This window comes from Puma concolor, chromosome C2 (assembly GCF_028749965.1).
Source record: "Puma concolor isolate L17-30 chromosome C2, mPumCon1.1.hap2, whole genome shotgun sequence".
NCBI classification, from domain to species: Eukaryota; Metazoa; Chordata; class Mammalia; order Carnivora; family Felidae; genus Puma; species Puma concolor.
In genome coordinates this window covers 97534379-97556236 of record NC_141675.1, presented here as the reverse complement: position 1 = coordinate 97556236, position 21858 = coordinate 97534379, and the positions used below count along the sequence as shown (strand labels likewise).

Sequence of the window (21858 nt, the reverse complement as noted above, 5' to 3'; positions counted from 1 at the left end):
GACAGAGCATGAACAGGGGAGGGGCAGAGAGAGAGGGAGACACAGAATCTGAAACAGGCTCCAGGCTCTGAGCTGTCAGCACAGAGCCCGACGCGGGGCTCGAACTCACGGACCGCGAGATCGTGACCTGGCTGAAGTCGGACGCTTAACCGACTGCGCCACCCAGGCGCCCCATCATTCAATATGATTCTTAGATTAACTAGAAGAACTTTGAAAGGTAAATAAAAATTTCTACTCCCCAATAAAGTACTATTCACAAATATTTTAGCCCCAAACTTTCACTTCTTCCTATATTACATTACCTTTCTGATGGCTAATGTAGATACTGATGTCCTAATAGTCAGAACCTAGCCTTTTAATAGCCAATCAAGAGGCTATATTGTCTAAAAAATTAAGCTGAGGAGTAGGAAAAATAGCACAATTCAGCATAGAAACTCCAAATGAGAATTCCAGTTAATCATCAAGATTCTCAATAACCAACAGAATTAACCCTAGATCAAATCCAACTGAAGAAGATTTAAAATTCTTTATTTTATTAGATTGCTTTAAAAATGTAAAGAGCTCCAGGCTAAGTTCAATTGGAATGCAGTAGCAAATATGTTACATGAATTTCTGTAGGCAATGTTAAGTTACTGAAAAAATAATCAATGCAACATAATGCTAATTAAAGAAAGGAAAGAAGAAAGATGGAAGGGAAAGGAGAATAAAGTAAGTACAGTAGTCCCCTTCTTAATTTGCAGGAGATACATTCCAAGACCCCTAGTGGATGCCTGAAATCATGGATAGTACCAAACCTTACATGCATTATGTTTTTTCCTATACATACATACATATATACATACACACTTATGATCAAGTTTAATTTATAAATTAGGCACAGGAAGAGATTAAAAACAATAGCTAATAATAAAATAGAACAACTATAACAATATACTATAATAAAAGTTATGAGAATGTGGTCTCTCTCTCTCTCCCTCATAATATCTTATTCTCTTATACTCATCCTTTTTGTGATAATACGAGATGATAAAATACCTATGTGATGACATGAAGTGAGGTGAATTACACATGCATTGTGATGTAGTGTTAGGCTACTATTGACCTGCTGACTATGTGTCAGAAGGAGGATCATCTGTTTCCAAACCACAGTTGACTGTGGGTAAATAAAACTATGGGAAAAAAAAAACTTGGGATAAAAGGGAAACACTGTAATGAAAGAAGGGAAAAAAAGATAGATTATGAGATATAAAAAGGACACTTGCTTGGAGTTCTGGGTAATACATTTAGATCAGAATTAGAATGTTTAATAGGATTTAAAATGCTTCTAAGAATTTAAATCTTAGAAACAATAAGTTCTAGACTAATATTCATGAAAAAAAATAAGTTTGTGTTTCTAATATTTGAATTTTTAATTATTAAATTAAAAGGGAATCTATGGACATTACAGTTGGAAGTCAATATAGATATTCTAAAATTAATGAGGTACAAGAAATTGGGCTTTTTAAGTGTGTGGATTTGAAAAAGGAAAAAAAAAAAAGGCCAAACATGGTCTTAAAAGGAAGTCCCACCTTCATATTTTTCCCATAATTATATTGGTTTAATTAAGGTAATTATGCAATAAATTCCCTTACAAGTAATAGATTCTCAGAATCAATGTATATGACTTGAGTCACAGTGGTGAGAAAAATGTCTGATGTTGTATTTAATATTACAGTGAAATTTAAATATTAACTTAGAAATACATTTCAAAAACCAATTAAAAAAACATATCCTCAATGTTACTATATGCAGATGAGGCCATTTCTAAAACACCAGTAATCAAATTAGAATAGCATGAAAAGAAAGCAAAAGATACAACATGGAAATTACCATTCTTGTATGGATAGCTGGCTCAAGAATAATGTAATAAAAATTTGAAAATATGATTAATGTAGTAAGGGATGGTGAATGGGATATTTAAAAATAAGTCTCACATTTTAAAAATCCTGTCATGTTAGGGTGTCCTTTGTATTTACATATACGTGGAGATTCTTAATGTTATAGTTAAAAAAATTCGCACTCTGGGGGCCACTATTCCCAGCACTCAAGGACATCTGTTTTCTAGAAGTACATAGGTTATTTTATTTTATTTTATTTTTCTATTATAACGCTCTAGTACCTGCTCCACAGAACTTTAGACACAATTTCATGCTGTGTTATATAGGAAAATGAGCAGGCAGGCAGTAGCAAATTCCTCTCATTAACTGCTTAGATCCCTAGCATAGTAGATCTTGGTTTTTCTCAAATATCTGAATCATCTGCAGGACGCAGTGTATTTGCAAATTTTGGCTGTATTCCCAGGGATTCTGGTTCAATTGTTCTGGGAATGGTTCACAGGAATCTATATTTTGACTAGTATAATAAACCAAAATGTTGACTTTATTGTAGGTTAAGTGAAGATCACACAAAGAGAAACGTTGTAAATGCAAGTGCCTTCATCTGTGGCATGATCAGAAAAAACACACCATAGGTGGGTAACCTTTCTAGAAGAAAAATACATTACTAATAGGAAATGTGTCAAAGTGCTCTGTTTATTTTATTAACGTTAACAGTGATGTTTTCTTAATCTTTTGTCTCAGAATCTGTAAAGAAAGTGGTGTGGAAACCAAAGTATCTGCCTTTAGATATGAGTCCCACCATTCATTAAGTATCTCAAATGTATGTTCATATTTGAATGTTCATTGCTTCCACAGATGCAACATTTAATATCACTAATCACAAGTCAACCCAGAGATCATTACTGATTTGTATATTTGCTGATGCAAAACTTTCACCTGTATATCTCATGAGGAAGGTGTGTAGAGATGTCATTTAGCTGAATATTGAGTTTAGTGAACCATGCAGCATATTTATTTCAACACTGGATATTTTATGTGTAATGACCCTCATGAACTGATAAAAACTTAGAGAAAAATGTGGGAGATGTTAAATAGTCACTAATATGGTGCTGATGCATAGAAAAGGAATTGAGAAAACAAAACCTGAGAAACATAAAGTATAAATACTTAAAAATTTATAAAGTTGAGTTTTTTGAAATCTAGAGTGGTTTTTATGTCTCAACATTTTCTTTTCAGCCTCGATACCTGAAAATGGACAGTTTTGGAAGAGAGGAGAATTTCTTTCGACAAAACTAAGCTAGGTAAGCAGTTTTGGAGGGCCTAAGATATTACCATGAAATGTGAGGTTTTTGTCAATCTACCTATCGTCTATCTTATGCCCAGGGATATCATTGCAGTATCTTAGGAGTATTTGGGGGGGGGGGGGCGTGTAACACTTTAGGAGTATTTGGGGGTATATAACACTATCTGAAATTAAATGAAATTACGAATGAATATTTCCCCAGATGTTCTTAAGGTATACAATTCTTCCAAATTAGTGGTTCTCAAAGTGTGGTCCTTATACCAGCATCATCATGATTACCTGAGAATACGTTAGAAATGCATATTAGCCCCTGTCCCCAGAACTACTTAATCAAAAATTCTGGGGAGTTTCACCAATCTAAAATTTAGCAAACCCTCCAAGTGTTGCTGAAGCATGCTGAATTTTCTCCTTAAATATTCTTAATAAATGTAACTAAGAATTTAAAAGTGATGTTGGTTTAAGAAGCCTTTTAGAATCCTAAATAAGTAAAGCCAAAGACTGAATGCTAAGGAAAAGGACAACTGAAGAAAATGGATGGGGGGGGATCTAAAATAAAAGCTGAAAGAGCCTATTACAAGGGTAACAGGCAATACATGGAAGCAGCTGTTAGATTCTGGGTAGTACCCCCAGGGCAAAAGTGAGCCTTCTGACAAATACTGGAGCAGCAGCAGCAACATGGTTATCATAACACCATCATCACCATCATCACCATCATCACCATCATCACCATCACCATTATTATCATCTTAATGGGTGAAAGAAAACACACGATATCCAGACACAGGGCTAGGCGCTTACATAGATCATCTAATTTAATCCTTACAATAGGCTTAGGCAGACTTAAAGTTTGAATTTTATCTCTATTTTACACATGACAAAACTGAGCCTTAGAGAAACAAAGTAGTTTATCACCAAAATTATTTAAGTAGAAAGAAAGAAAACTGAGATATGAAGCAGGAAGTATGACTTCAAGGCCCACATTCTTGACTGCTATTCTTTACTGATATCTCATAGCAACTTAGAGCTAAAGGTGGCCTCACCATTAAGCAAGGAAAAAGAATGCAGTATTTATTTAATGGGTAGTTAAACTGGATTCACAGAAACTATGGAGAGTGAGCAAGGCAGAATTTGAAAAATTCAAAAGACTCTTACATTTTGAAGGAAGGTGCGATGGGGTTGGAGGGAAGAAGAGTGGCAGCTATACCTAGAAACAGATTCTTTGATGTGATGAACACATAGGGTTGAGGCACAGAGTAGGAAGCAGAGGAAACAGTACGAACAAGCAGCACGGGAGATGGAACCACTGATATAATCACCACATTTAATGCCCTAAGGGTAAGTGGATCAGCCATCTGGTGCAAGATCTAAAATGGCAATGTCCATATAGTTTGTCAGAAAAATCCCTCTTCATGACTCAGTCTCAAGGAGGAGAAGATCCATTCTTCATATTTCTTATAAGTATAGGCTTTGTTGCTCCTTATTTTTTCCACAGCAATGTGATTTAAAAAAATACAATAATATCTTAAATCACATAGATACGGGTTTGAAACCCTGTCCTAAGAGAACAGGCAGCCTTGGGCAGACTCCTTATTGTCTCTGAAGTTTAAGCTTTTGCACAGTTTTAATAAAGTTATTGACATCTAATTAATAATAATTTTATTAGAATCAAATGGGACAAAGAACTATAGCTTTCAGAAAGAATTGCACCAAAATGGGTACCTTTGGCATGCAGATTATTGGAATTGAAAATAATCCAGACCTAAAGACTTGGGAAGAAATGTTGACCTTCCCCCTAATTGCTTAAAAAAATTTAGGTGGAGGATCTGCTCCAGCAAGAGAGCTATCACCATAAATAACTACAGTATAATATGAACTAGGTGTGGTCGATAAGGAGGAACCTTGTAAGCACTGTTGTTCAACGACCTCTCTATGTCCCATTGTTTCTGAATGGCCCAGTAATATTTGCTACCAAACATAGACTCTTTTTCATTTTCCTGTGAATTGCTTTCCTTCCATTTTCTTCCCAGTCCAGCAGCCCATTCTCTTTAGTTCTGGGATATATATATATATATATAGATATATATATATATATACTCATTGTACCTGGCTGTCTTTGTACTCTCATGTTTATGTGGATTTCCCATACATATGAAATTAAATTTTATTTTCTCTGTTAATCTATTTCATGTCAATTTAATTCTTAGACCATTAGAAAAATGGTAAAGTGTAGACAAAAATTTCTCCTACACAACAGAATAAAAGTACATGGCACTTAGTAGATTCTTTTCCATCACTTAATATTAAGATAATTTAAGTTAATTTCACTTATGCTGCAGCTCTAACCCTCTCAGGATTAGCACATTTAGTTCATAACTAAAATGTATGCAGATAAGTAAGAAAAAAATGGGGGGGGGGGAAGGACATGGGGCATTTGGTGCTAACAGCTGATTTAAACATAAATCTCTTAGTTCTTAAAGCTATCAAAAAAAATTCCCTTCCAGTAGAAAGTGCTTCAGATTTGATTCCTGGCCTGCTTGGCTCCAACTTACTCCCTGAATTCTCTATGTGACCTGGAGCAAGTAACTTAAATTTAAGGCAATTCTGTTTCCTCACCTAGAATCCAAGGAATATAATACTCAAATTGCCCAATTTTACTTAGTATAATACACATACACATTTTCCAGTTGTGGTGTCTAGGGCTTTCCAATGACATTAAAGGCTATAAAGGTATTAAAATTGTGTAGGAATCTCATAATGTAATATGGAGCTGGCATTAAACTAGGTATCTAGGCTTCCTCTGCCATTGCATATGGTAGAACGTCTTTTATTTTGAGGCAGGTGTGTGTGTGTGCATGAGAGAAAGAGTCAGAAAGACAGAGACAGAGAGACACAGAGAGAGAATATATGTGTGCTTGTGGTTTTGAGGGAGCTGGTAAATTAACCCATTTACGTATTTACACATCTCTGGTTATGTTTACACGTTTAAATGGGCTGCCTGAGATCCAAGCCCTGATGTACCATGTTATGGAGCTCGAGCACTCTGTACTAAACCACGAGGAAAACATTCTATGCTTTGACTATGATAGGAACTTTGCAAGTCCGTAGACATGCTTTTTACAAGCAATAAAATGAAGCTGTCAGCCATCGCAAATGGACCAAGATAGAGGTCACATGACTAAACTACCTCTGGACCAGGCAGTCTCTGATGTATTTTACTCCAGTTTCAATCTATTAATCAGAGGAGTTGGGAGAGCAATAATTTAAATGCTGCAATAATCAATTCCATAACACATTAATAGAAGCTACAGTCAAACTTTCCCACACCACTGACTGCACTGGAATCCTGACGGGAGCCCTAGGGCCATGCCTAATTTGCATTAAATTTACATAAAATTGTAAATCAAGAATACATGAACACAGCCCTAATATTTGTTAGTGCTTAGATCTTTTCTGATAGATGGATTGGAACTGCTAGTGGTTTGACTTCGCTTGCAATAAAACTGTGCAGCTGATCAGCTTTGTTCTCATTCTGCAATTATGAGAAAGGGACCCATGAGAGCTATAGTTTGGGGGCATGCGTATGCCACTTAGGGTTTTTGTCCTATAAAACCATGACTCAGATGTGCCCTTAGAAACCCCAATCTAGAAGCAGATTGTCCCCAATAACTTTGCAAATCCTTGTCATTAGATTTGCTCACAAATAACTTACCATTAAATGGAGATATAAATTACAAAGAAAGCTGGCCAGCTGAGAGGATATCAGGCCCCTGGAAATTTTTATTTCCAAATTATACTTACTATCACAAGAACAGATAATTAGTAATATTCTTTATGCTGAAGATAAAAACCAAGCCTTCAGCAAGAGTCATCCAGTACCTAAAAGTTGATGAAGTAGACTTCACATGGTTCTAAGCATTGTCTGTGTTCTTGTTACTTTGTTCCAAATTATTTCAACAGCTATGGCCTTTGCTATGTGCTTTTATACTCAGGGCTAGGAGAAAATATTCTTTTTTTAAAAAAATTTTTTTTTTTAATTTTTTTTTTTTTTTCAACGTTTACTTATTTTTGGGACAGAGAGAGACAGAGCATGAATGGGCGAGGGGCAGAGAGAGAGGGAGACACAGAATCGGAAACAGGCTCCAGGCTCTGAGCCATCAGCCCAGAGCCCGACGCGGGGCTCGAACTCCCGGACCGCGAGATCGTGACCTGGCTGAAGTCGGACGCTTAACCGACTGCGCCACCCAGGCGCCCCTAGGAGAAAATATTCTTACCAAGAGTACTGGCTCACAGTGGCAAGATTCCTCTTTCTCCTTAGTCATTTCATTTTAAGTCTATCCTTTTAGCGAAAAAATAGATACTTAAACAAAAAAATGCATGTGAAAGGTTTTCTCAGAAAGGGTTTTGCAAATATTTTATACATCATGTTAATTTTTTTTTCTCTCACCACTCCCTTACCACCTACCTATCCCACCTTTTCTTACCTTGCACGATCAAGTAAACTTGGGAGGTCTTGGGCTCATGCTGTGTCTGAACTGAGCAAGTATAGGAGCCCTCATCATAGACATCCACCTTCTGGATTCGGAGGCTGTATTCCAGAGAATGGCGTTTCTCCAGCTCAACCCGAGGGTCCAGAGACCATTTGTCATGCCCAGCAAAAATGATGCCAGAACGGTTCAACCAGGCCACCTTTGAGTTCTTGTCTTCTACAACGCACCTGGTAGAGCAGAATAACAACATTAGAAACTTAGCCATACCTGCATCTGCATTCATTCTCCACATTGCCTTCAATAAGACCAATGAAGAACAATAATTATATACAGGATGAATTATTGCCATGCCATTTCTTAGAGTCCTATGTATTGTCACTATTTATCCTAAGATCTACTTACCATTCAGTGGATGGATGTAATTATATTAGACTCAGTTTAGCCATAAACAATCAGTATGAAAAATGCAGGCAAATAAATTTAGATAGGTATTGATTTCCTACTGGATTTTCTTCTTGTCTAGGAGAAGGTCATTCACGCAAAACTCCATCTGTTTTAGTAACTGAGAATTTGACAAGTGATAATGTGGCACATTTCCTGAGTTTTGAATTGTATGAATTCTTTCATAAGTATTTTCTAAATTTCCACAAGAGTGTGATGGTAGATTCAAATCATGCCCCACTGCTGTAGAAACTAGACTAGATTTCAGAATTTGCTTTGGATTCTTATAAGTTTGGAATGCCCTCTCCCAGGAGTGAGAAGTGTGTGAACAGGTCCAAAGGTAAGAAGAAAGGTATTGTGTCAGGGAAATCAAAGCTAGCATCTTCTTGCCTATGTCTGGTTCCAGCTGCTGAGGGCAGCAGGTTGTCTGCTGGCAAAACAGCTTGCTACCAGCATTTCCGACACATCAGAATGAGTTCAATATTTTATGGGAGATGAATAAACCAGTTCCGTGGTTCCTATTCTATGAAAGATGAAGGGGAAAAAATGTTTACTTTAATAAATACTTATTTTAAAAGCCTAACAGGATCTCTTTCTGAAACTTTCAAGAAAGAGGCAAAGAATCTGGAGAATCAATGGATTCTCCATTGAGAAGGGGTAAATGCTTCACGGGGAGGGGCACCTGGGTGGCGCAGTTGGTTGGACATCTGACTTCACCCCAGGTCATGATCTCGTGGCTTGTGAGTTCGAGCCCCAAGCCGGGCTCTGTGCTGACAGCTCAGAGCCTGGAGCCCACTTCGGATTCTGTCTCCCTCTCTCTGACCTTTCCCCAGCTCACAGTCTGTCTTTGTCTCTCTCTTTCTCTCTCTCAAAAATAAATAAACATTAAAAAAAATTTTTTTTAAATGCTTCATGGGGAATATAGTTTTCCCCTTCAATTTCAGCAAGAATCAGGAAATGGAAAAATTGAGCAACAAAGTTCTCTCTGTATCCCTTTGGCAAGATTTATGTCTGCCCCACAGGGAGATTGTCCCAGACCCTGTTCACAACTGTAGAGCCATCTGCTCAGCACTCTGAGGCATGAGGGATAGAGAAGAAGCCAGGAGCATGACAGCAGAACAATTAAAATACCATGTTCTGTATTTTCCAAACTGAGTCCAATCCAGGTTTTCTCTTAGGTCAAAAAAGCCAGTTGTAGAGATTCTGTACCTATGCATAGATAGGAAATTAATGCCTTATCTACAGGCTGTCTACAGTAGCTATACAGAGGCCAACCCATCTTCCTTAAAAGCAGAAATGCTGAATCCTTTTAAAATACCTCACCTATCGTTCAAAAGACCCCCTTATCCCATCATTTTTAAGTGAACTTAATATTTTATTTAACACGAGAATTTTATTTAATGACTTGAATTCCATGATACGCAGGTGTCTCTTTTCTTCTGCATTTATTTATTTTCATAAACATAAGTAGATGAAATCATCATTTGGTATCTCTGTTACCCAGTATGGGTCTCTCTGCCATGAAGATATTGTTGGGATTAATTATATGTGCTTGATAATTTAGAATTTCTCCATAATGGAGTACAAAGCTAACTTCATGGATGCTTGATGCTTCTTTCCAGACCTGATTGTACTTTTCCTGTTCTACTATTTTGTGTCATCATTTCTCTGTCCTTCATGGTATTTGTGGCACTTCTTAAATGAGAATCATTTATGAGTTAATAGGCTGCTTTGCTGCATTTCTATATCATAAATGAAGTTATTGATATGGATTTACTGTGTTCTTCTTTTCTACTGAGAAGAATGGAAATTGACCTCTGTAAATGCATTTTAAACCTTTATCATGAACCTCCTTGCACTTTTCTCATCTAGGCAGCTCAACACACCAGGAAACAGATATGCTACATCATAGGGAGGTACTCTGAATAATGTCTAGCCCCAAATATGGCCCTAATATGTTCAATTTGGAAAAAAAAAGACTATACAACATATTTTACATAGATATGGCCTACAAATCAATTAAAGATAGATACTTTGCCCTATTCATTTAGGTGCTTCCAAAAATTTATGTTATGTAATCTTAGGTATTGATAAATGCCTCTTGTTAAAGTGACAGCATCACATGCACAGGAAGGAGGACAGACGATTACCTCTTTTACACTTCCCTCTCCCAAACCCTACAGCGTCAACAAATGAATTGAACAAATTTCCTTATGAGCACAAGGTAGAGTTTCTAAGACAGGTGTTTAGGGCCCTCTGGACATTTTAGCAATTTTTATCCATGGGAAAGGTAAAATTATCACATAGGTCGTTATTCCAAACTATTCTCTGACAATGTTCAGAACTATCTTACCTAAAGAAGTAATTGACTATTTCAGCAAAATTGCCAGACCCATAAAAGTGCATCTACCAAGACAATACATTATATGAAAATTTGCTATGACAATCTATATAACGTCTTATTTTTACCTTATGTTTCTTCTTACATTTATTTTTAAAATTTACCTTTTACTTACAAATAAACACACACACATATATGTATATATACACACATATATACACTCACACTTTTTACTAACTTAGTATGGTTACCCAAGATACTAATGTACATCTTGGCTATGTAGTATTTGTTTTTAATTTTTATTTTAAGTAAGCTCCACACCCAATGGGGAGCTTGAACTCACAACCCTGAGGTCAAGCAAGAGTCATATGCTCCATTCCCTGAGCCAGTCAGGTTTCCCAACAATGTAGTATTTTTAAAAGGTAAACGACTCCTCCAGATATTTAAGGTTTTTTTTTTTTTTTTTAATGTAGCCAGTGGTTTCAAAGTAAATATATTGACTCTCTAAAGTAGAAAATAATCTTTTTACAACATTACAAAACTTTCATACTGAAAAACGGCAAACATAATAGTTTCGGAACCAATTAACTTTTCAAAATTTTAATATTTTGATTTAAGGTGGTAACTATTTCAAACCATAAGAAGTGCACAAGGAAAAGACTGAAAAAGTCAAAATAATCCCAACATGTAGAACTTATCTTTGTTCAGTGAAAATAACTAGTGACACACAGTAGTCACAGAGCACCTAGTTATTCAAAAATGGTTAAATGCCAATTTAATGCAGACCCACATTCCCAGCATGCACTGACTGGCCAGCAAGCATCATGTGCTCCCATATAGGAAGTGAGTTGGCTTAGCTGTGCATTAGACATTCCTCTAGAGTAAATGAGAATTCTCATGCCATGCCATCATGACATAAGAATGAGTTACCCGCCCCACCCCCACCCCGGCCCACCTAGAATGCTGCTTCAATACCAGATAATCTAGTTCAGAAATGGATACCTAATGACTTTATCTTCAAAATCAGCCATGGCTACAGCTGGAAACATGTGAAGAGATGTATTTTAAAAATCTATACGTGTTATGTATTGTTTAGATTTAATAGAGTGTTTCTTCCAGGAGTTTACAATGCTGCAAATCATTCCAGGATTTAGAAAGGACTGCTCCTTTAAAAGAGTGGGTGTTGGTGCCAAGGAGAGAGGGGCAGAGAATGTCCCTCCACTTCAGGTGGGATTTTTTTGGCAGGCAACTGAGAACATGGGGATATAATACATCTCTCTAGGAAATCTTCTATTATTAGTATCCCATCCTTTTATTTGGCTCTTTTTATGACCTCACTGTACTCCACATTGCATTAGAATTATTTCAATTTATCTTTCCTTGTATGCTTATTAATGACAGTGACCCTCCTGAATTCACCTATGGAGCTCTCAAGGGACCTAACAGCATACACCCACCATGTGCACAGTAGGCGCTCACTGAAATGTAGAATAAATAAACTGAATTTAACAAACTGGTATTTAACAAGTATCAGATATTTATTAATTATCTAAGAAGTGCAGATGAATTGGTAATTATTTTAACATTTCTTAAGAAATAATTAAAAGTATCAGATACAGGGGTGCCTGAGTGGCTCAGTCGGTCAGACTCAGTTGTGTCAGACTCTTGATTTCAGATCAGATCATGACCTCACAGTTTGTGGAATTGAGTTTTGCAATGAGCTCTGCACTGAACGCGTGGAGCCTGCTAGGAATTCTCTCTCTCTCTGTCTCTCTCTCTCTCCCACCCCTCTCAAAATATTTTTTTTTAAAGTATCAGATACAAAGGGAAATTTACAGAGAATTATTGAGTGTGGTATTAACATAAAAGTGAAGGACAGAAAAGTGTATGCTCAGTGTTTCCATTATGAAGAAACATCATCCCTGGGAATTACATATTCTGTGTCACATGTGAAAAAGTAAAAAGAAACATAAAGCAGTAGATAAATGTTTACTGGCTTGCCCACTTTAACCATGAATCTGCAAATACCACGTGGGTTACTTACCTTACCTATGGGCCTGTGATTTTTGTTTTTTAAATCAGCTTTGAAAAAATTACAGGAAAGGCAAACAAACACATTTTTATGTTCCTCGTTCCGTATATCTGCAGCCATAAAACTGTCACAAAAAATCAATGCACCCATAAAAATCTCAAGCATCGGATCTCTGCAAACACTTTATACCAAGCATATTATGTACATTTATACAAACAGGTACATCGACAGCTCTACTCATACTGTATAAGCCTGCTTCTAAAACGATGACTATAATTGGAGGCAGAAAAGAAATGCTAAATTCAATCTGTAGCAATAGATTTCTTTTTAAAAAAAAATTTTTTTTTTTCAACGTTTATTTATTTTTGGGACAGAGAGAGACAGAGCATGAACGGAGGAGGGGCAGAGAGAGAGGGAGACACAGAATCGGAAACAGGCTCCAGGCTCCGCATCAGCCCAGAGCCTGACGCGGGGCTCGAACTCACAGACTGCAAGATCGTGACCTGGCTGAAGTCGGACGCTTAACCGACTGCGCCACCCAGGCGCCCCTGTAGCAATAGATTTCTTAATAGCATATTTACTGACAGTATATCCATGATATAAGTGATACAGATCTACCAGATTTTAAGCCTGTTCAATTGCCTCTAGGCACATCTATTCATATTTAACAAACATTACTGCTAAAAATGTACCAATTTACCATTAGAATTTATCCAAACGTTCCTTTCTTTCTGAAGAATATAATCTTGTATTTATCCGTTGATCACAAGTGAGAACATTTTCTCAATCTTTTACCAGTTATTGATCCTCATACTTAATTGTAAGGATCAGGGCAGTGGAACTGGATAGGTAAGAGATTTATTTTAAAAATTAAGAAAGAACAATGAGATTAGTGGTTCTCAAGTGGGGGTAAATCGTGCTTGAAGATGATATTTGGAAATAATCTGGAGACATTTTTTGGTTGTCACAACCTGAAGTGGGGAGGTTGCTAGTAGCATTGAGTGGGTAGAGGCTAAGGATGCTGCTAAAGATCTTCCAAGATAAAGGACAACCTCCACAATAAAGATACCCCAAATGCCTACAGGCCTGAAGCTGACAAACCCTGAGTTAGACCATGGTCTCTTGGTTTAAATATCTGGTAGCATATGGCAAATGTCTACAGTGTAATGGTGTTTTTTTCATAAGCATATGCATCTTAATTTATAGACACTTAACTGCCACCAGCAAAGTCCCTGAATCATAAGTCATGCTCATGACAGAAACACCACAATGAAGTCTAGTCATGCTGTGGTTATAAGTTAGTAATAAATGAAACATGCCCCTTTGCTGTGTTACTTTATATATATTTTTTAACGTTTATTCATTTTTGAGAGACAGAGAGAGACAGGGCATGAGTGGGGAAGGGGCAGAGAGAGAGGGAGACACAGAATCTGAAGCAGGATCCAGGCTCTGGGCTGTCAGTACAGAGCCCGACTGCAGGGCTCGAACTCATGAACTGCGAGATCATGACCTGAGCCGAGGTCGGGCGCTCAACCAACTGAGCCACCCAGGCACCCCACTGTGTTACTTTAGTACCATAATTATACATCAAGATAATCTTGCACAGACAGTCCCCAGATTACAATGCTTTGACTTAAAATTTCTTGACTTTACAACAGTGTGAAGGCAATGCACTTTTAGTAGAAATCATACTTTGAATATTGAATATAAATCTTATCCCCAGCTACTGATATATGGTCAGTTACTTTCTCAAGATGCAGGGCAGTGGCAGTGAGCTGTAGCTCCTAATCAGCTATGCCATCACGAGGGTGGACAACCGATATGCTTACAACCATTCTGTTTTTCATTTTTGGTACAGCATTCAATATATTATATAAGACATTCAATACTTTATTATAAAATAGGCATTGTGTTAGGTGAATTTGCCCAACTGTAGGCTAATGTGAGTGTTTTGAGTACACTTAAGGTAGGATAGGCTAGGCAAGATGTTCGGTAGGTGAGACAATTTTGATTTAAGATATTTTCAACTTATGTTGGGTTTACTGGGAGGTAACCACACCATGAGTCAAGGAAGATCTGTACACAAATGATGGTGAATGGGGAAGCTATAACCTGGTTGCTTCCTAATTTAATGCTGAAGAAATCATTTAACCTTAGTCTTTTTCTTTTTTCTCTACATAAATGGGTCTGTAACATCCAGAACAGATAAGGAAGAATCAACTCAATTGGGGCAATTTGAGATTTAAGGAAATTATTAACCTTTATTAATTGGAAAGCTACTTTTTAATTAACTTTTATCATTTTTCACATTTGTGACTCTCCCTTACATGACATGTAAGACATGTAATGACTCAAGATGTGGATGGGAAAGAAGTCTTCAACAATGTGCTGGCCCTTTATTTTGATGCTGTTTCCTGTGTAAACTCAACCCTACAAACAATATCCTTACTGAATCCACCACACTATCATGAAATGTAGAAGGAAATATTCTTGGAATAAGACCTAAAGTTGTCCATTCCCAGCATGAGTGTGTGAAATCAAGAATCGCAAAGGATGGAATAATGTAGGCTCTCTGGAGTCAGAAGTTCTTAGTCTGAATTTATCATATTATTTTAAGTATAAGGAATTCCAGGAACACTATGCAAATACATTAAAAACAATATATGCCAAATTAGTTAACAAATTTAAATATTTTTATTTTTTATTTTTTATTTATTTATTTATTTATTTATTTATTTTTAACATTTATTTATTTTTGAGACAGACAGAGACAGAGCATGAACGCGGGAGGGTCAGAGAGAGGGAGACACAGAATCCGAAACAGGCTCCAGGCTCTGAGCAGTCAACACAGAGTCCGACACGGGGCTCGAACTCACGGACCCCGAGATCACGACCTGAGCCGAAGTCGGACGCCCAACCGACTGAGCCACCCAGGCGCCCCAAATTTAAAAATTTTTAAATTATTAACCATTTTGGGTCATCTCTGCTTCATTACCATGTTCTGAGATTAAACTCAGAAATTAAGATTATTGTGGGGATTCATTGCTGACCCTTAGGTGCACCTGCTAGACTTGTCTGTAGCAAGTAGCATCAGCTCTTTCGCTGCCTTGCTCCATCTCTACCTCCTTCTAGACTTGATTTCTGGCTTTTAACCCCGCCTACACTCTTGGCCTCAATCTCTTGTTCATTTTTAAAAAATGTTTATTTATTTTTGAGAAAGAGACAAAGAGAGACAGACCATGAGTGAGGGAGGGGTAGAGAGAGAGGAGACACAGAATCTGAAGCAGGCTTCAGGCTCCATGCAGTCAGCACAGAGCCCAACGTGGGGATTGAACCCACAAACTGCAAGATCATGACCTTAGCCAAAGTCGGATGCTTAACTGACTGAGCCACCAAGGCACCCCTCATTCTCTTGTTCTTATGCATATATGCTCCCTTAGTTTTGATTCTCTTGGACCAGAAACTGATCTTAGTTTGATAATAATTCATTCTTCTAGATTCCTACTGAATTTTAGTCCAGTTATCACCAACAGAGTATCTACATGGTATGATAATCTCTCCTCACCCTAGCTACTTTGCACACATTCACGTACAAGTGCCTGCATGCACCCATGCATATGAACACACTCAGACAAGTAGCAACATATATTCCAGAGTGGGTGAGAACAGAGAGGCAGCAAACCACAGGAACCAGATTCAAGTGAATCTATTACTGTCATGATGATTTAGGAATCTTTACACTTCTGTTGGAATGTTAGGGTAAAAGGTATACTGTTTAGTTCCTGCAGGATAACTGATTTTAGTTCTCACTTTCAGAACACAGGTAATTCATCTACCCTTTTTGTATCTTACTTTTCCATAAGTAAAATAAAGCTAATGATACTTGACCCAACCCCCTAGAACTACTCTTAGGGTAGTTCCATGAATAAAACGAAGTGATTGTACGTGGATGTACATAAATCATGATGTACATGATTTACATCTTTTATAAGATATAAAATAATTTCTATGGTCATATTCATATTCTATCATGATGAGAGTATGGTAGATAAGAAGAAAATAGTTATACATAGCAGTGGCTATAAAGGAAAACCATCGATTTCCCTAGACCATTCAAAAAGTTTATCTCTTCAGAGAGTCTGATGACACCCACTAAATATATTATTACCCAGACTTTCTGATCAATCATGTAATTCTTTAAATATTCAATTTGCACCAGTTATTTGCATTTGCTATGTTGACAAAGCACCCTCTCTGTGTTTGGGTTACTATCTACTAGAATGATTCATCACCTATAAGAGCAAAAAAGAATCCACAATGGCAAATCATAAAGCCAGGACAGTCTGTCTGTCATTTCTAAAGCAATGAAAAGTCCTCCCTTGACATGCTTTTTATCTCTTACTATCAGTAGTGAGCACTTGTCCAGTCATACATGCATCCTTAGATAAGCATATATATAATGCATGTATTGCTATATCTTCAGGTTCATTTTCTTTAAGAAGCATTAACCCATATCCATGCAGGTGGTACAGGTGAGGAAAGCAAGTAGAGAAAGAGCAGAAATCAACCACCAAATTAAGTTCTGAGTCTATCTCAGCAAACTGGCAATTCTAGGACAGTCTGTGTTCCTCTTGTTTTCACATCAATTGTGTCATCTCTCCATTCACACAGAAGAAATGAATGGAAAACAGTAAGATAGAAATTAAGAAAAAAAAATTAACGTTTCTTTATTTTTGAGAGAGACAGAGACAGAATGGGAATGGGTTAGGGGCAGAGAGAGAGAGGGAGACACAGAATCCGAAGGAAGCTCCAGGCTCTGAGCTGTCAGCACAGAGTCCGACTCAGGGCTTGAACTCATGAGCTGTGAGATCATGACCTGAGCCAAAGTTGGACACTCAACCAACTGAGCCACCCAGGTGTCCCAGAAGATAGAAATTTTAAAAAGTGGTCAGAATTGAGGCTAAGGCCAGGGAAGAACTGAGTTCTATCTCAGTCACAGCTAGGATCAATCCCAGGAATGTTTATAAGTGGTTGAAAATAACTCTTCTAGGTTCTTTCCAGAGTCTCCATTGGTTTAGAAATTAAATCATGATTTTCTTAATTGCACCATAATTCAAGATTCTCCATTTCCTTGTCAGTAGCGAAATGGAAAAGTCATGGGTTCCATAGTTTAGCAGCTTCTGCAAGTTACCTAGTGGAGGAAAGGCAGCACTGGGCATATTTACGGGTTCAGGCTGAGGAGCTAGAGCCAGCTTCCTGCTCTGCATTCACTCTAGCTCCATCAGATCCTTGCTCTGTACTCTCAGGATATTTGCTGACCTTCTCTGTGCCTGAGTTTCTTCATCTGTACAGTGAAGACTATAAAATTTTCTACTTCAATGGGTAGTTGTAATGTTTAAATGCGTGAATTTTAAATATACAGAGCAGTGTCTGGCCCTGAAAGGGTTCACTATTAACAAAGAGCTTCCATATGTTTCTTCAGTAAAACAAGGATAAGGACTATCTTCTCATAGAATTGTGATTATTAAACGGACTAAAGTATTTAGAATACCCAGTAAGCTTTGGGAGAGCCTAATAAAACCTTTTCCCCATCACATTTCATAATTTGAATTTTGGGCATTTCATTCTGCATAAATCCCACTGTTAGGTGAAATCCAGCAACCTCCAGAAACGGTTTAATCCAATTCCTTGCTTATTAACAGGTATTTCTGGGGCAAACTCCTTGTACAGGCCTGGATTCTCTTGCATCTGACACCCCTCTGGTCTCTCTAGTCAGTAGTTGGTCCCCTAAAACCCACAGGTATTAAATTGAAAGCAAGATGATGCAGTATGATTATGGTACAACACTGTAAATCGAGGTACTAATGCCATCTGTGAACACTTGTAAGGTTTTTGTTTTGTTTTGTTTTTGTTTTTGTTTTTTGGAACACCTGTGCACAGGCAGCTTAGGTCTTAAATGCCTCAGCACTTTCTATCAGATCCAGTTAGAGCCGAGGGCAGCCTGGACAGAGGATAACAACTGGTCCATGCTGTACATTGTGATCTGCTACAATCTGCTTGGCAGAATTGGGGTTCCTCTTGGACTGGATGAGTCACTGTCTATGCTTTATATACCCTCAGGTTGCAAGAACAAGGCTTATCTTTTCTTCTTCTCAGTATGTGACTGGCAATTATCCTCTAGCTGAAGTACATGCATCTATAACTCTTTCCTCTCTTTTAAACTACAGATTCTCCTCTTTCCTCACTACTTGGTTGAGTGAGGATGAGAAGCAATCTTAAATTTTGCTTTTGTTTGGATTCTTGCTATGCGTCTCTGTTATTTCTGAAAAACCCCTCTCATTTAGGAGGGGAAAATAAAGCTACCTTTAGGTATACCTTTGAAAGAATAAAATCAGTCTGAGAATCCTGGCTCAGAATTCTAGCTAAAATTTTTACTCACTATGCAATTAAAAACAATTGCACAGCTAATTAAAGAAAATTTTGTTACCTTCTGAATCATTACAAAGTAAATATCAAATGTATGCTAACTTCTAGAAGTAAAAAATGTGCTCTATAGTTTGCAGAGTTTACTCTTTATCTCGTTCTAGCAGTAGAGGGAAATAAAAGTGCTCATAATAAATTATAATGCAGTTAGGATGAATATTCTATTGCATGAGACATGGCTGTAAAGTCAGGAGACTATTTTCCATAAGTCTTACTTGAAAACCCAGCCCCTTACTTTATAGTCTTATCATACACAGCATTATGTAAATGTTATCACTGGAGCAGAACCACGTTATAATACAATTCCTCATTACATGCATTTAGATATAATTTGGATCAAATTATACCTTCTAAGACATGGCAATTAATAAATACAGCATGTATGATATAACAGAGTTAACACACAGTAAGTACATAAGTAAATATGTAAGTATTGGGACAGTCTATCAGAGCTACCATTAGAAAAGGGCTCTGCAGGGGCACCTGATGGCTCAGTGGGTTAAGAAAAGGGCTCGGCTGTCTAGTTTGCCTTTATGGGTAGAGGTAAAAGAAATTAAGGCAGATGAAAATAAAGAGCAAAAGAAGTCTATTTTTAAATGTACTTTGTGGATACAGATGTGAAATAGGGGCTTCTGGTAGCTGCAAATTGAAGGAGCACATATTATCAAACAGATCCATCTTAGCTGAAGGAAATATAGTAGTCCCCTCCCCCCACTGACAAGAAGCCAATAGATCACTGATGAATGCTTATAAATCACACGGACAGTTCTCACATGGAGAATTATAATCATTGGGCTTTTTCTGACTTCAACGTTTGCTTTGCCATCACCCACATTCTACCCCACCTTGACTCCTTTGTTTCCTAACTCCAAAAGTACTTTGCCCCCCCCCCCCAGGACTTTCTTTTGAAGGACAATGATGTAAGAAGGTCTTCATCCTTGTATAATATCAAATTCTTATGGCTTTTCTCCTTTCTCTTCACATCATTTTCCCCCCTCACCTAAACCTTTCCTTGAAGGCCAGTCTTGACCATAGTAACAATCAGGATGTGAATGGGACTAGGGCTCAAGTCATTAAAAATAGCTTCAGAAGTTACCGAGAAAATGGGCATGAAGGCAAGACTTGATGAATTTGAGATGAAAATCCATCTGTGAAATACTGTAATGAACTCAGCCTACTCCAACTGGAGATTGGTACCTGACACTGCAATCCCCAAACTACATAGAGCCCTCACCTGGGAGGGGGCTGGAGGGACAGGAAGTAACTGGTGTCTGGACCTGGGAGACAGAGGAAGTTAAAGGCCATTACCTTTGGTACTACAACTTCCACCACGTAATTTAAAATTTCACAGCCAGCCTCAGTTAGAGAGACACACAGCTATTTCAAGGTGAAGGTCACACACTGAGTTCTAGGAAGAGTCACATGATTCAAAAGCACCATCTCTACAGCCTGAGAGAATCTGTATTTCATTTTCCCACCCCTCTCTGTCCCTAGGGCATTCTACCTTTGAGAGTGTATTACAAAAGAGGCATCTTCTCTCACAGTGACTCTCAAAATATGGGTGTTAAATGATACGACAGGGAGAGAGAGAGAGAGAGAGAGAGAGAGAGAGAAAGAGAGAGAGAGAGAGAGAGAGGAAGAGCTAAATCTAAGTGAAGATTAATAAGACATTGTTTTGAAATCATTCTTCTATTTCTTCTGGATTACTTATACTACCATTTATGTTCAAGATCTATTGACATGGCACCAGGTACTCTGTTGAAATCTCTATATGTGCTCTGGAACTGGATCTGAGTAGCAGCAAGAATGGCAGGGACTAATTAACAGTCAACATAATGTTAGTGTTATGTTATTAATCATAATGTTGATAGTAGTAGTCAATATTACATCGACTAATGTCCACTCTCCCCTAAGGACAAGTCACCTCCACCTGGCTCAATTAAGACCACTTTTAGAAGGATATTGGTAATCCATTCACATCCAAATCCCATGTATTTATTTTTTAAGTATTTGTCCTACTTAGTCTCTGTATAGCTTTCAACACTATGCCACTCATTCTTCATTTTCTTGTCTGTCATCCTAACTCCTACCGTTTCTTAATATCCATAATCTGCTCCTCTTTCTCCACTCACCTCCAGGATTGTATTTCTCTTCTCTCCTTGCTTCACAGAGTTGTCTTCATACATTTCATTTGTTGTTTATTGTTGTTTGTTTTTGCTTTAATTATATTTCATCATTTTGGTATCTAAAACAGCATACTCAGCTCTTCCATATAGATATCTGAAGGCACCTTAAATTCAGCTTATTTTGAACCAAACTCATCTTCCATCTTATTATTTTCCTCTTACTAAACCTCCAGTTTCAGTTAATGGGATCATAATCCATCTATTAATCCAAACTAGTAGCCACAGAGGCATCCTTGCTGCCTTCTGCTCCATGCAATTTATATAATCAAATATATTTTTACATTTCCCCCCCCAAAGATTGACTCCTAGTCTCCATCCATACTATCACTATCATTGTTTGGGATCTTCTCATCTGTTGTCAATACCGCTTCTAGCTAGTGTTATAGCCTCTGATAACTAACTGGTATTCTGACTTCCGATATTTCATCCCTCGCTAACAGTTACAAAATTCATCCTTTATACAGAACATACATGAAGCTGATCATGTAATCCTCTTGTTTAAATGCACTTGGTCTTTTTACTTTTCACAGTTCAAATAGATTAGTATAATCTATGTCAGTGCAACCTACCTTTCCAGCTTGATCTCTTGACATTACAACTCCGTCTCTGCTAGGAACTTTATTCTTTCATTTGGCAATTTCCTACTTACTACACAATCCATCTCAGGTATGCTTTCCCTTGTGATGCATGCTCTAATTCTGTAGTTGC

General features: G+C 37.5%; 1 protein-coding gene across 6 annotated transcripts in view; it reads right to left on the bottom strand.

Annotated features, from left to right (window-relative positions):
- LSAMP (limbic system associated membrane protein) overlaps positions 1 to 21858 on the bottom strand; it is a 922095-nt gene that overhangs the window by 327156 nt on the left and 573081 nt on the right. For all 6 annotated transcript variants that reach the window (XM_086675372.1, XM_086675373.1, XM_086675374.1 and 3 more), the window contains one exon: positions 7662 to 7894. In XM_086675372.1, the coding sequence (XP_086531498.1) occupies positions 7662 to 7894 (233 nt within the window). The remainder of the gene's footprint in view (positions 1 to 7661; positions 7895 to 21858) is intronic.